Source organism: Paroedura picta, chromosome 10 (assembly GCF_049243985.1).
Source record: "Paroedura picta isolate Pp20150507F chromosome 10, Ppicta_v3.0, whole genome shotgun sequence".
Lineage (NCBI taxonomy): Eukaryota > Metazoa > Chordata > Lepidosauria > Squamata > Gekkonidae > Paroedura > Paroedura picta.
The window spans coordinates 49,308,257-49,321,894 of record NC_135378.1 but is presented as its reverse complement, the minus strand read 5'-3'; the positions used below and the strand labels follow the sequence as shown (position 1 = coordinate 49,321,894).

The following is a 13,638-nucleotide window of genomic DNA, read 5'->3' as shown; positions in this document are numbered from 1 at the left end:
CCACTGCTGTCCCTTTGAATCGGTCTGTTGCCAGATTGAAGATTAGAGACTCAAACGCTGGAAACTTGAATATTATTCCATTGCTCAAATCTAGAGTTGTTGAAGAAGAAATTTCTGTTCCTTATTGGGTAACTCTTGGGATGGGCATAAACCACAAGGGACTAAGCCCATGTGGCTAAGGACAATAGAGAGAAACCCCAACCAGGAGATCTAAGGTAATTATGAACTTTAAACTACTGCGACTACCAGTAAAGCTGGCCTGACCACTGTGGTTTATGCCCAACCCAAGGGTTGCCCAACCCACAGGTTTCAAGCCCTGAAAATATAGACTATCTTGGTAAGTCTGTTCTACCTGAAGGCATCCCCAAAAGGAAGAATTTGCTTTCTAGCCATTTGGCTTTTGTCCCCCAGCCCTTCTGCATGTGCCCTAGCAGCAGGGTGTGGGATAGGGAGCTATTGTCTTGCCTCAGACTCATTAGCATAATTCAGAGTTTGAACGTTCTGTTCTGGGAGCTTGATGGCTCCTTTCTTCAATGCCACCTTTTCTGCCAGCTACTAAGGTGCAGCTGGAGTCCTGTTTGCAGACAGAGAGCAGTTACAATAACTGAGAGATTGGGGTCAATTCTTGGGTGGAGGGTGTTGATGTAGCCTTGATGTAGGTGTAAACCTCTCCCTCCACTTGTCAAGCTCCTGGGTTATTCAGCCGCTTCCTTGCAGCTAAGTGTACGGCTCCTTTCAAGCCTGAACTGAGCAGACAATTAGTATCATTTCATTCCACAAGGCCATGCAAGTCAACTTATGGACTTAAAGTAGAATGGTAGTTTTGCTGTCATTGTGTTCATGCAATTCACAGCAAAGTCTTCTTTAGAAGACAGCAAAGGCAATTCCAAAAGAATTGCAGATTGTCTAAAATAGAAATATGTTTGGAGGTCAGAACTATTTCATGCTGTATGCCATTCTGAGTACCTGCAGGGGCGAAAAAAGGGGTAGAAGTAGAAATAAATTAATACTTAAGTAGTTGCTGAGTGCTGACTCCTCATACTGGTATCTCAAGAAGAGCCATTGATTGAGGCTGCCCTCTTCACTGATTCTCATAATCTCATAATTCTCATTGCTGCTTTTCTCCAGAGCAGGTAAATCCTTCTTCATCCCCAAGGCACCTGAAGACACAGTATGGCCAGCTGCACTTGCCCAGACATAAAGTAGACTGACTGTTTTGCACAACGGTCACACAAGGGTTCTAGAAGCCCTATTTGCCCCTTTATTGTGTTGTGAAATTCGAAGTCATGTCTGACCCCATGGACAATGACCCTCCAGCCTTCCTGTCCTCTACCATTCCTTGAAGTCCATTTAAGTTTGCACCGACTGCTTCACTGACTCCAGCCAGCCACCTTATTCTGTTGTCCCCTTCTTCTTTTGCCTTCAATCGCTTCCAGCATTAGGCCCTTCTCCAGGGAGTCCTTCCTTCTCATGAGGTGGCCAAAGTATTTGAGTTTCATCTTCAGGATCTGGCCTTCTAAGGAGCAGTCCGGGCTGATCTCGAGGACTGACCGGTTTGTTTGCTTTGCAGTCCAAGGGACTCGCAAGAGTCTTCTTCAGCACCAGAGTTCAAAAGCCCCAATTCTTTGATGCTCGGCCTTCCTTATTATTATTATTATTATTATTATTATTATTATTATTATTATTATTATTATTATTATTATTATTATTATTATTATTATTATTATTATTATTTAATTTTTAGACCACCCTTCTCCAATAGGTCTCAGGGTGGTTTACAACATAAACAGTTAAAACACAATAAAATCCCCATAAAAACCCCAATTAACATCAACAACAAGTTACATAAACATATAAGCGCCAGTGGTCACAATTCTGATCTTAGTTACCCAAGTTCAGCTTGGTGGGGAGAATAATATTCAGAAGAGGGTGGCACCAATACAATAGATCTAACAATTATCTCGATGTTAGAGATCTCAATATTGGAGGGGATCCTCTGATGGATTAGTGGGAGAGCTGTCCTGGCCTCAACAATATGCCTGGCGGAAGAGCTCCGTCTTGCAGGCCCTGTGGAAAACTGGTAGATCCCGCAGGGCCCTTAGCTCTTCTGGGAGCTCATTCCACCAGGTTGGGGCCAGGACTGTAAAGGCCCTGGCCCGGGTCGAGGCCAGGCGAAGATCCCGTGGGCCCGGGACAACCAGTAAATTCATACCCGCAGAGCGGAGTGCCCTGCGGGGGGCATAAGCAACCAAGCGGTCCCACAGGTAGATAGGACCCAGGCCGCGTATAGCCTTAAAGGCTATACCTTGAATCTGATTCGGAAACAGACTGGTAACCAGTGCAGATGACGAAGCACCGGCTGAATGTGGTCCAACTTTCACAGCCATACATTACAACTGAGAGCCTAGGAAAATAAAATCTGTCACTATCTCTATTTCTTCCCCATCTATTTGCTAGGAATTGAGGGGGCCGGATTTCATGATCTTCATTTTCTTTGAGTTTCAAGCCACCTTTTGCGCTCCCCTCCTTCACCCGCATCAAAAGGCTCTTTAGTTCCTCTTCGCTTTCTGCCATTAGAGTGGTATCATCTGCATATCTGAGGTTGTTGATATTTCTCCCTGCAATCTTGATCCCAATTTGTGACTCATCTAACCCCGCCTTTCTCATGATGTGCTCTGCATACAAGTTAAATAGGCAAGGCGACAGTATAAAGCCTTGCCGAACTCCTTTCTCAATTTTGAACCAGTCAGTGATTTCATGTTCAGTCTTCACTGTTGCTTCTTGACCTGCATATAAGTTTCTCAAGAGACAAATAAGATGCTCTGGTATTCCCATCTCTTTAAGAACTTGCCACAATTTGTTGTGCTCCACACAATCAAAGGCTTTAACATAGTCAGTGAAGCAGAAGTAGATGTTCTTCTGGAATTCCCTAGCTTTCTCCATGATCCAGCATATGTTGGCAATTTGATCTCTAGTTCCTCTGCCTCTTTGAAATCCTGCTTGTACTTCTGGAAGCGCTCGTTCCACATATTGCTGGAGCCTAGCTTGTAAGATTTTGAGCATAACTTTGCTAGCATGAGAAATGAGTGCAATGGTGCAGTAGTTTGAACATTCTTTGGCATTGCCCTTCTTTGGGAATGGAATATAAACTGACCTTTTCTAATCCTGTGGCCACAGTTGAGTTTTCCAAATTTGCTGGCATATTGAGTGTAGCACTTTTACTGCATCGTCTTTTAAGATTTTGAATATTTCAACTGGAATGCTGTCACCTCCACTAGCTTTATTGTTGCTCAGACTTCCTAAGGCCCATTTGACTTCATATTCCATATGTCTGGCTCCAGATCAGCGACTACCCCCATTGTGGTTATCAGGGATGTTAAGCTTACTCTTGTATAGTTCTTCTGTATAATTTTGCCATGTTGTAAAAATCTCTTCTGCTTCTGTTAGGTCCCTACCATTTTGGTCCTTTATCATACCCATCTTTGCATGAAATATTTGCCCCTTTACAGTCATGCTATGCTGAAAAGCCCTTGGCAACCAGGGAATTTCCTCTGCTCGTAGGGTTGCTAACATTGCTTGTAAGGTTGCTAACAACCCTCCATGTAGGGTTGCTAACATTGATGCTTAATTGGCAGCAATTGTTTAGCTCTATGCCATGAAAAGCTCCAGTTTCCCATTTCTGCGTAAGAAATCTGTTAAACAGAAGGACTGCCCCTCCCCCATCTGTGTGGCACACTGGTGATCAAGTTTCAAAAAAATGGCTTTGCCTAGTGATTTCCCTGCTTTTCAGAAACAGTGATTCAGGCTTTGGGCTTAGCAAAAGAAATGGGAGTTAGATAACAGGTGCTAGAGATATCAGTGGGGCCTAGAGCTTTCCAGGCCAGATGTCTGGGCCTTTCACCTCCACATGCCATCTCATTAGCAGAAGGTACTCTTGACAGGGGAAGGTGGCTTGCTTCACTGTGCAGAGTACGTATTTTATTATTTATATGGTCATATGTCTAACAACATACCTGGTTGGCCTAGACACCTGTTTAGTGACATTCAATTCATCAGTTAGGATCATGCTATTGGGAGTTTGGCATAAAGGAAGATCATTCGTTCTAGTTTGTCACCTCTTCTTGTTTAGACTTTTTGTCTTGAGTCTGGTTGGGCCTCGCATGGCTAGAACACCTGCTCTTGGGTGAAACTGCCTGAACTGTCTGTGTGATCAAGCAACCCCTGGATTAGAGAACCAAAGTTTAGGTATCTTAAGTTAGTGGTTTAAATGTTATCATTTTATCTCTGGTGTTCACTACTGTTATATTTGTATATTCCTACTCATTTATTATAACAAAACCTTATTAATTATATCATGGGGTATTCTTTGGTTTTTGGTGTTTCAATCTAAATCCAGTTCTTTGGGCCTTCATTGGCTACAACCACTAGAGTAATTATTTTTGGGATTCAGCCTGCAAGTGCTCTACCTAGAACTGCTAAGTTCTTGATTAACATCAAGACATTTAGACTCTGTCCCTTGGTCTTTGGCTGGATGGTTAGAAAAGGAACTGATGGAGGGTTAGTAAAGGAACTGATGGTTAGTTATCCTGGGGTCATGAGAATTCACTCTCCGGCATTTCATGTTTGTTTTACCTGACCTGTCAATTTAAGACTTCTTACATTTTTGACATCAGATATGGTTGGGCTTGAGCTCTATAAGATTTGGGTGCTGAAACACTGAACTAGGATGAGTGCCAAGCTGTTGGAAGGACCCCCTCTATGTGCTTGGGACCCCCTCTATGTGCTCATCCTATTTGGTTTTGGGTTAAATGACACCGCAGATCTTCCCTATGCTTTGTAGGTGCTTGAGGAGTTGGTCTATCACTTGGGTGAAGAGGGATCAACTCCACTGAGTGTGATCCATGAAACTCTTTAAGTCCAGGAAAGTTTGAGCCTTTTATTTATATTGATTTATAGTGGAGGGAGAAAAACAAATCTCAATAAAGAGAGGTATTTGTAGGTCAGGGAAACAATTTTAAGGTATTTTGCTTCAGGGTGGTTTTTCGGTTTTCCTAACTTTAAAGACAACTCTATCATAAATCACAGTCAATTCTCTGAAGCAGAGTACAGGAAGAAGAACATTGCAAGGAGCAGCACTGATCCAAAGTGAAATGCTAAAACAGAAACTCTTTATTAGGACTAATCATATGACACTCAAATGTACACTGTGAAAGTTTCCAAGTGTTCCAGGGCTTATCAACAGGCCAGATATTTAAAATAGGGGTGGTGGTTAGTTTCAGGCTATGATCTTGTCTTTCAAGCTCAAGACTTCCTTTTATTCTCCACCTCCTAACAAACAGGCTGATGAAGAGTCATGGAGAACTCATAAGCTTGAGTACTTTTGGAGGCCATTTCTATTGGTCCTACTAAAAAGCATTATGTGGCTTCTCTTTACGAAGAAAAATGTGAATGTCATTGACAGAGATGTTACTATTTCCCTCTAAAATTAGCACCCTGTTTCTCTTTAATATGTTTCTAAATAAATGAATCAGTTATGGGGGGAGAGAGCCAGTAGGGGACTGGGGGCAAGGAGTGCTTTTACCCTCTGGACTAAACTCATGGGTGGACACTCGGTGCACAGAACTCTTGGCTCTCCGGGAGCAGGTTCATTCTCTTGAGGCCAGCATCCAATGAAGCTGATGGATGGGCAATTCCAGACCAACACTTTACGCAGCCAGCTGGGACAGGAGAGCCTTCTTGAAACCTACCCCCCCCCCTCCCAGCATCCGTCGGTGGCCATCACTACAAAGGTGTAACCCCCCCCCCCATTCTCATGAATGAAAGTGGTCTTAATGTCTCCCGAGAACCTGGGAAGGCCACCCCCACCCCTGCTTGGCTGCAGGCTGCCGCTGCATGTCTTGGCGAGAGGCCTTCCAGCCACACGCGCCTGCAAGACACCGCAGGACGGACAAGGTCGCCCAGCACCTTGGGGCGCCCCCAGGTCTTGGCTGGCCAATGGCTGCTTCGCCTCGACAGCAGCAAACCCTGCCGCTGGGCTCCAAGGCCTGGGGGCGCCTGGGTCCAGCGCCTCCGATGACCCCCGAGCGGCACTGGAGGGCCGGCCGTGGAGGAGTGGGGCAAAGACGGGCCGCCCCCTTCTCCTTGGCCCCGCCCTCTCCTCGCCGGGCCCGTCTGGAGAGGCCGCCGCGCTTGCTGGCTCCCTTGGGGACGGAGTTGCTGTCTGGGGGAGCTTGTGCCTGGACCATCACACGTGAGTCTGGGGCGGGCGGGCCACGGGAGCCGCATGGCTGTCCGGGGCGGGGCGGGGCGTGGACGAGGCAGCAGTTCCGCCCCCCCCCCTGCAGCCCTGTCATTCCCCTCCTCGCCATCCTCCTGTGCTGACCCCCCTGCCTGGGAAGGCGATTCGCTTCCGACGGGCTGATGGAGCCGGCGGGGGAGCGCGAGGCTGTCTCGGGCTGCTGCCTTTTCGCATAATGGATGAGCGCGCCCTCGGGCCGGGGCCGGCCGCGCTGCCTCCGCTTGCCTCTTGCGGGCCCACCGGCGCGCAGTTTCCTTGTTGCGTTCAGTGCGAGGCTTTTCTTCCGCCCCGTCGGCAGCAAGCGGCTGGCTTGGGAAGGTAAGCTGCAATTCCCGAGCGGTTTGATGGGGAACAAAACGGAGCTTTCCCGGCGCTCACCTGGCCACTCGCACAGCGCCGTTCTGTCCCCTCGGCTGGCCTTCGGAGCGCTGCCTTCTTGAGCGCCGAGGATGAAGACGCCGGGAAAGGCGGGCTCGCCCACTTGGGGCCCGCTTGGGAGTGCTGCTGCTTTAAATCCGAGCACCTTTCTAACACTGTTCCCCGACATTGCCCTGAGCCCACTCACGCAGAGTCATGACGCTCACTTACCTGGGAAATGCATATGTTGTGCAGAATTTACTGTAAGAATTGCTAGCACACCTAGTGGTACAAACGCGACTAAAGGGTTCAAAGCACTTAAAACCAGCATTTTGTTTGGCCCTGGGAACAATATTCAACACTATCAAAGCTTTCAGTCAATGTATTTTTGATCAGCAGCCAGTCTTGCAAGTGCCACATTTTAAAAAATCTGGAAGTATATCTTCAGAGTTGTGAAATGATGCAGAAGATACAGGGGTCTGTTTTTTTCACACTGCAAAAAACAAGCAAGTTTTTAATGTACTATTTATTTTTCTATAATACCAGGCCTGGTAAAGCCATACTCCTGGATATGTGCAGCTGTGAGATAAAGAGGCAGCCTTTCATATTAAGGCATCATTAACATTCACATTTTGATTTACTTTGGCCCTTAAAAATAAAATGCTTCAGTTCACCAGGTGTGCCCATAAGCACAGGGTTTTTTTCACAGCATAAGCCCAAATTCACCTTGATTTCAGTGGGACTTAATGCTAAACAGGGCTGCAAAACTAACCATGTTTATCGGAAAGCCTGTCTTGGTGAAATCATTGGGACTTACTTCTCAGTAAAATACTGTAAGTATGCTAAGGACTGCAACCGGGCAGTCCATTTCTGTGTAGGACTACTCAGAAGTAAATAGCAGTGAGGGCAGCGGTTCTTATGTGTTAACTGTGTTTTCTGAGACAGCATCTTCTGAGCTCATGATTTTAACCAAATTCAGAAGCATTGACACTTTGACAAACAGCCTGTTTATAAATTTTGATAATAAGACCTGAGGAGTAGTACTTGGTCTAGACTTTTCTCTGCCCTGTATATTGAATAAATAGGCAGAACCTCTGTAAAAAGACTTCTGAGAGAGCCGGTTTCTGAGCAAAGGTCTATTTCACTTCACAGTAACCACCCCCTTTGCCTCTCTGCCAATCAAAAGTGATGCTATTCTGTGGAACTTCCCCGCCTGCCATGATGAAAAGGCAGGATGCTGAAGCCCATTAAACCCATCAGCTGCTGCGGCAGAAGCCCAAGAACAAAACAAGCATCATGAAGAACCCAATGTATGATGCAGTCTCTTTGCTCCTGGAGAAATGTTTCCTGCTTGCCAACTTCAAACTTCTCAGCATAGGCTGCAGTGCAGAAGAAGGAGAAAAGAAAAAATATGCCACTTGTTATGACAGTTCTTACTTCAAGCCAGGTGACTTGCTGGAGGTGCCCCGCACCCTTTTCATTCACTTTGGCATCTACTTGGGTGACAACATGGTGGCCCACCTTATGCCAGACATTCTGCCAGCTTTTACCAGTGACCACAGGCAGATCCAGAAGGTGGTGACGAATAAGAGGCTTATTTTGGGCGTCATTGCTAAAACAGCGAGGATCCGCGTGGACACCGTGGAGGACTTTGCGTATGGCGGCTGTATCTTGGTGAACCACATGGACGTGCACTTTAAGAATAATGTGCTGAGCAGTGAGGAGGTGGTCTACAGAGCCAAGAAGCTGGTGGGTACGTCAGAATACAGCTTGCTTTGGAACAACTGTGAACATTTTGTGACCCACTGCCGATATGGCTCTGGGGTCAGCTTCCAGACGGACAAGGTAAGCTTCCCAAATCCAGCCAATGGGTCTACGAACAATATGTTAGGAGAGGGAAAGACCGATGTAGGCCTGTGGGGCTGATATGTACATTTTTGATGTGTCTCTGTGGCTCTTTGCCTCCTAAATCTCTCCCCCCCCCCCAGAACAGTGAAGGGACTGCATGTGTTGATTTCAGGTATTTATCTTCAGCCATCAGTAGCTAACTGCATTCAAGGAAGAAAGCTCCTGAACAGCGTGAAAGGCCATAGTATGTTTTGGTGTTTCTTGTTAGATTCACATCCAGGCTTTCTTTGCTGTCCCAACAAGACTGTGATCCAGGCCCTTGAGTGAGCATCTGTAGCCAACATAAGCAAAAACTTGTCCAACCACAGGATCTCTAGGAACTATGCAAGTGATGCTGCCAGGGACACACAGTCATGCTGCTGTTACTCAGGCCGTCCTGTTCTCCTGCCCGAGAAGCAAATCCGGACAGAAAACTTTTCCTGCTCCAGAGACGTTTCAAAAAAGAGCACTCCTGCTGAGATTGGTGGGTCTCTTTCCCTTGCCACTTTTGCAGTTTGCGCCAAATCTTCTTCTGCAGCAAGAAGATCCTTTGCAAAAACTTCTCTTTCTGAGGGTATTCGCTGTGATGGAAGCACCTTTAAACTTTGCCCATGTCTCTTGAGAGCCTTGGAAGCTGGCAAGGTGTTGTTTTGACACTCGGGCCCTCTCTCCGAGATCAGTGGCCTGACATCCTGCAGGGAGTCATTAATTCAGCAAATGACATGCTGGATTTACTGAAAGTACCTCTTCAACCAGGGGGCAGGCTAATTAATACAGGAAATGGTGTGTGGCAGATATAATGCCTGTTTCCAGTGTCCCAGCAATGTCATGAAAGGCTGCTGCTAGCTTAAAAGCTTTTTACAGCTTGTCCGTCCCGACATTTGCTGTAGCTCTCTTCTCTCCCCACTTCCTTTGCAACCTTTATTGAGGGGAAAATGTTTGATCCTTTGAATTGGATTCTGAAAGGGGGGCAAAGTCATGAGTCATTTGACATGCTGCCAGAATTCAGTCCACTTTTTAAAAAGTGCGAGTATGGAAATATTTAACTGATGGGCTAAGGAGGTGGGTCTCTCCTCAAGCACTGAAGGCTTGGGCAGTGGATTGAATGAATGTTGGTAGAGATTTTCCCACTGCGAAAAAGAAAGCTTTGGCCCTTGCAAAAGCGCTACCTTTCTGAACAAAGGCACATTTATAGTCCGTATTTCTGAGTGTGTGTGGCACTCCTCTAAGCCAAAAGTGCTGGGTGTGATTCTCCTTAAAGGAATATTTTGTGAGTGGGACCACTAAGAGCAACGGTGATTTCTTCTCCACCGTTCAGTTGAAATAAAGGCTCAGTTTGTACTGGAATTTCAGACAGCTCTAGCAGCGGCTCCAGGTTGAAGCAAGAGCATGCTTTACAAGCTGCACTTGGTACAGGCTGCGAACGGAAAGACCTCAGGTCTATTTAGGTACTAAGCAAAGAATGTCTTGTAGTGTTGCTGGGTGGTTAATTAGAATGGAACCTTCTGTGCTCCAGGCAGGCAGGGAATGGAACAAGGGCTCTTTTGCTTTAATTTTTTTATTTAAAAATATTGAATCTGTGCGAAATAGCAAGGTCATTTAAGTTTGCCAGGTCTCTGCCAGACAAAGCAGATTGTAATTGCCATTGCTGTTTAGTGCCTCTCCTGTAACTGTGTGAATTAGCAACTTTGAAACATTTAAGGTCTCCTGGTCTAATTTTTTTCATGCATAGACTTCCAAGAATTAGGACACTTAGTTTTGAAACTTTCTTTTTATGTTTCTTTCTTTTTCTAATGCTAAGATCGGATTGGCCACAGACAATTTTCCTTTGTCATTCCTTCTATGCCATCCCAAAGTAATATCCTAGCAAATAGCAATTATAGTGCTGGAAACTTCCTTTTTGGTCTCCAGACTGCTAGAATGAGATCAGGGTGAGATGCACAGAACGTCTAATGATCACATTATAAACCCATCTACATCATTTTTTGTCACTTTGTCTCTTGTGTGTTCAAAGACACAGAAAACACCAGGAGCATTAGAAGATCAGATAACTGGGGAATGATATTGATATGGGGTATTTGTTCATGGGGCTATTGTGTAGATCTGCTCAATGTCTATTGCTGCTTAAAGAAATGGAAAGTAGTTTTCTGCATCTCAGATAAATTTGGAGTTAAACCAAGGGCTTTTCCCCTCTAAAGCTAAATAAATTAATCTGCATGGTAGATTAAGGGGATACATGGATTTAGGTGAAGAATACAGACATTGCTTCATTTGACCCAACATTCTTCAGCTGCAGAACTAGCTCTGCTATGTTTGAACACTAGTCAAAAAGCTGGAGCCTCTTGAACTTTCTTTGCTGCTGGTGAACAGTTCACACTTTGGGAGAATAAGGGAAGAGCTTGCCACCTCTACATTTCAAGGCTCCGGGGAGGGCGGTATATAAAATAAATAAACAAACAAACAAATAAATAAGGCTGAGTAATTACCTAAGTGAGTGCATGGGCCAGCAAACATTTTAGGAGTCAATGAATTAATATGCATTCATCTGAAGCAACCTTATACCAAGTCGGACAGCCTATTTTTCTGTCTGACCCAGTGTAATTAATAAGTTCTGACCTCTCAAGGTACAGAAAACTTCACAGGCTCAAACTCTGCATTATTAGTAACACATAATTGCCTTGGGGGCTTAGAGCCATACTTTCATGTGGAGGCAAATAATCTTCCTTGTAGTCAGGAAAATGGTGCTAAATCTCTCTTCCGTCCCGTGCCTGTGTCTCAGTCCAAATCTGGTCCCTGTAGGACTTCAAAGCAGGGTTCCCATGGGCAACTCGCAGCTGGCATCCTGCTGTATGTCTCCACATATCACATGCAGTTCAGGCCTGAGACTGGAACCTGGCATCTTCTGAATGCAAAGTTTTACCTTTGAACTAAGGGTCATCTGAAGTGGGGGTAAGTGCATCTTGGGAACTTCTGCAAGACCAAAGAGGGCCCAGACTTTTGGACTGTGTAGTCTAGCTGCTTGGAATTGCAAATGTGTCTTCAGATTACCAAAACAGAAACCTGTTGTGCATATGTATGCCTCTGTCTGCACATGTGCTTACACTCAAAGTTGCTTCTGCTGGAGCTCTGACCTCTTTCACTGTGATTTCTTTCCTCCCCAGTTCTGTGAAACAGTGAAGATGATCATTCGGGACCAGAGAAGTATTCTCGCTTCTGTGCTGCTGGGACTTGCTTCTATATTTTACCTGGGTCTGGCACCTTCCACTACTCTCCCCACCATCATTATTCCATTCACTTTGTGGATGGTTGGTTAATTCACCCTCCCTCCTCCCAGATTGTTGACAGCTGTATGTAGAAGAAATGAACATATTGATGGAAGCTCAAACTACTACTATTCAGTATTGTATACAGAGGGGGGGAAATGCAACTTATAATTTTGTACTGATATAAATACATCATTGTCCAGCACACAGTGAACAAGGAATAGCTTACTATGTAAGCCAAATGACTGGATTTCCTGAAAATCTTTCTGGAAGACGTCTTTGAGAGGGCTCACTCCGAAGAGAGCACGCTACAGGCCGCCAGCATAAGCTTGGACACAGAAATCTTCTTGGTATTAACTAGAACTGATTTCCAAGTAGGCTGCATTCCATTTCCATAAAGCAGGAAGTTAAACTTAGCAATTGCTTATTCCTTTTAATTGCGCACCCTTTCTTTCTCTTGATCTCATGCCTATCTTTCTGCCTGGGTTTAGATGCAGAGAGATCTGCAGCTGCTCAGGGTTGTTCTTGGTTTTAAAGGGCAATGAATCCAATGCAAACCACACTGTAAGCCTTTAGGAGTGTCAAGACTAAAGCAACTGGGCTGGCGTTAGTGGCTAAGACACAAAGTATTTAGTGTGCTAGGGAAGGTCTTTGTTTCTCTTGGTGGGACCAGGCAATATGGATAACATAAGGCTTAAAGACAGCCAACAGCAGCTGGTCACTACAGTGGATGAGCTCTGCTTTGTGGCACAGTGAAAGCAGCCCACCTCAAGGGCAAAGGTCAGGGTATCCCTGAAAGGCAGCAAACTATCCATTATTTACTGAGTCACACACTCCAGTCTAAACCAGTTAATTTCAATGGGCTTATTCTCGAATAACCACACAGGAATTGATGGTAAATGTCTTGCATTTTGGTGGGATGGGAATTTCTGTCTTGAGGCACAATGTTGTTTTAAGGTGTCCTTTGTGTTTCTTGGGATTATAAATTCAATCAAAATTATATGCCTAGCTCTAAAATACAGGTGTGAATCAGATGAAATTCTACAATTTCTTCTTGCCAGTTCAGCATATTGATCACTTATATACCACATTATTTACTTCCTTTGTAGTAAAAAAAGTTTAATGTATACGGTCTATGATGAATTACAGAGCGTTTTTGAGCCTGATAAAGTATTGAGATTATATACTTTTTTGCTCTAATATTCTTCTGTTTTTTTTTTAAAAAATGAATTGATAGTTTTATGTGTGGTTTCCATCCATTTATTTATTTTTATTGAATTTCTAGTCCACCCCATGGGTACATTCCTCTTCAGCTGGGACTTTGCAGAAGTTTGAGGAAATGCAATGGCAGGAAGTGATGTTATTAAAATATCCCTCCCCAACAATCCTTTCTTTCCTTTTAAGATTAAGACCAGGTGACAGCTTTAAGATGCTGCTGCTTCTTGTCCTCCTCTCTGATGGATGATTCTTAAAGTCTACATGGTGGAGATGTGGCTGCCAGAAGGACTGGGTCAGGTGTCTGCTTGGAGTTCCATGCTGGGATCTCGGTTTCCAGATATATGTGGGCCTAATTCAGCTTGCAAGAGCCTCTTGTGGCGCAGAGTGGTAAGGCAGCCGTCTGAAAACTTTGCCCATGAGGCTGGGAGTTCAATCCCAGCAGCCGGCTCAAGGTTGACTCAGCCTTCCATCCTTCCGAGGTCGGTAAAATGAGTACCCAGCTTGCTGGGGGGTAAACGGTAATGACTGGGGAAGACACTGGCAAACCACCCCGTATTGAGTCTGCCATGAAAACGCTAGAGGGCGTCACCCCAAGGGTCAGACATGACTCGGTGC

The 13,638-nt window shown here is 45.2% G+C and overlaps 1 protein-coding gene across 2 annotated transcripts; it reads left to right on the top strand.

The window, feature by feature from the left end:
- Window positions 1-6,133: 6,133 nt before the first annotated feature.
- LRAT (lecithin retinol acyltransferase) lies at window positions 6,134-13,005 on the top strand. 2 transcript variants are annotated; one of them, XM_077300049.1, is made up of 3 exons: window positions 6,134-6,250; window positions 7,808-8,500; window positions 11,704-13,005. In XM_077300049.1, exons 2-3 carry the CDS (start codon window positions 7,952-7,954, stop codon window positions 11,854-11,856), a joined length of 702 nt encoding a protein of 233 aa, XP_077156164.1. In that variant the 5' UTR covers window positions 6,134-6,250; window positions 7,808-7,951; the 3' UTR covers window positions 11,857-13,005. The 2 variants fall into 2 exon arrangements, with proteins under 2 accessions (XP_077156164.1, XP_077156162.1); XM_077300047.1 differs by lacking the exon at window positions 6,134-6,250 and adding an exon at window positions 6,308-6,616.
- Window positions 13,006-13,638: the final 633 nt, after the last annotated feature.

What these genes read in the sequence shown, in the direction of transcription:
- LRAT (XM_077300049.1), top strand. Translation starts at nt 7,952, where the DNA reads ATGAAGAACCCAATGTATGATGCAGTCTCTTTGCTCCTGGAGAAATGT. An exon ending in TCAGCTTCCAGACGGACAAG is followed by an intron (nt 8,501 to 11,703) that starts GTAAGCTTCCCA and finishes TTTCCTCCCCAG; the next exon opens with TTCTGTGAAACAGTGAAGAT.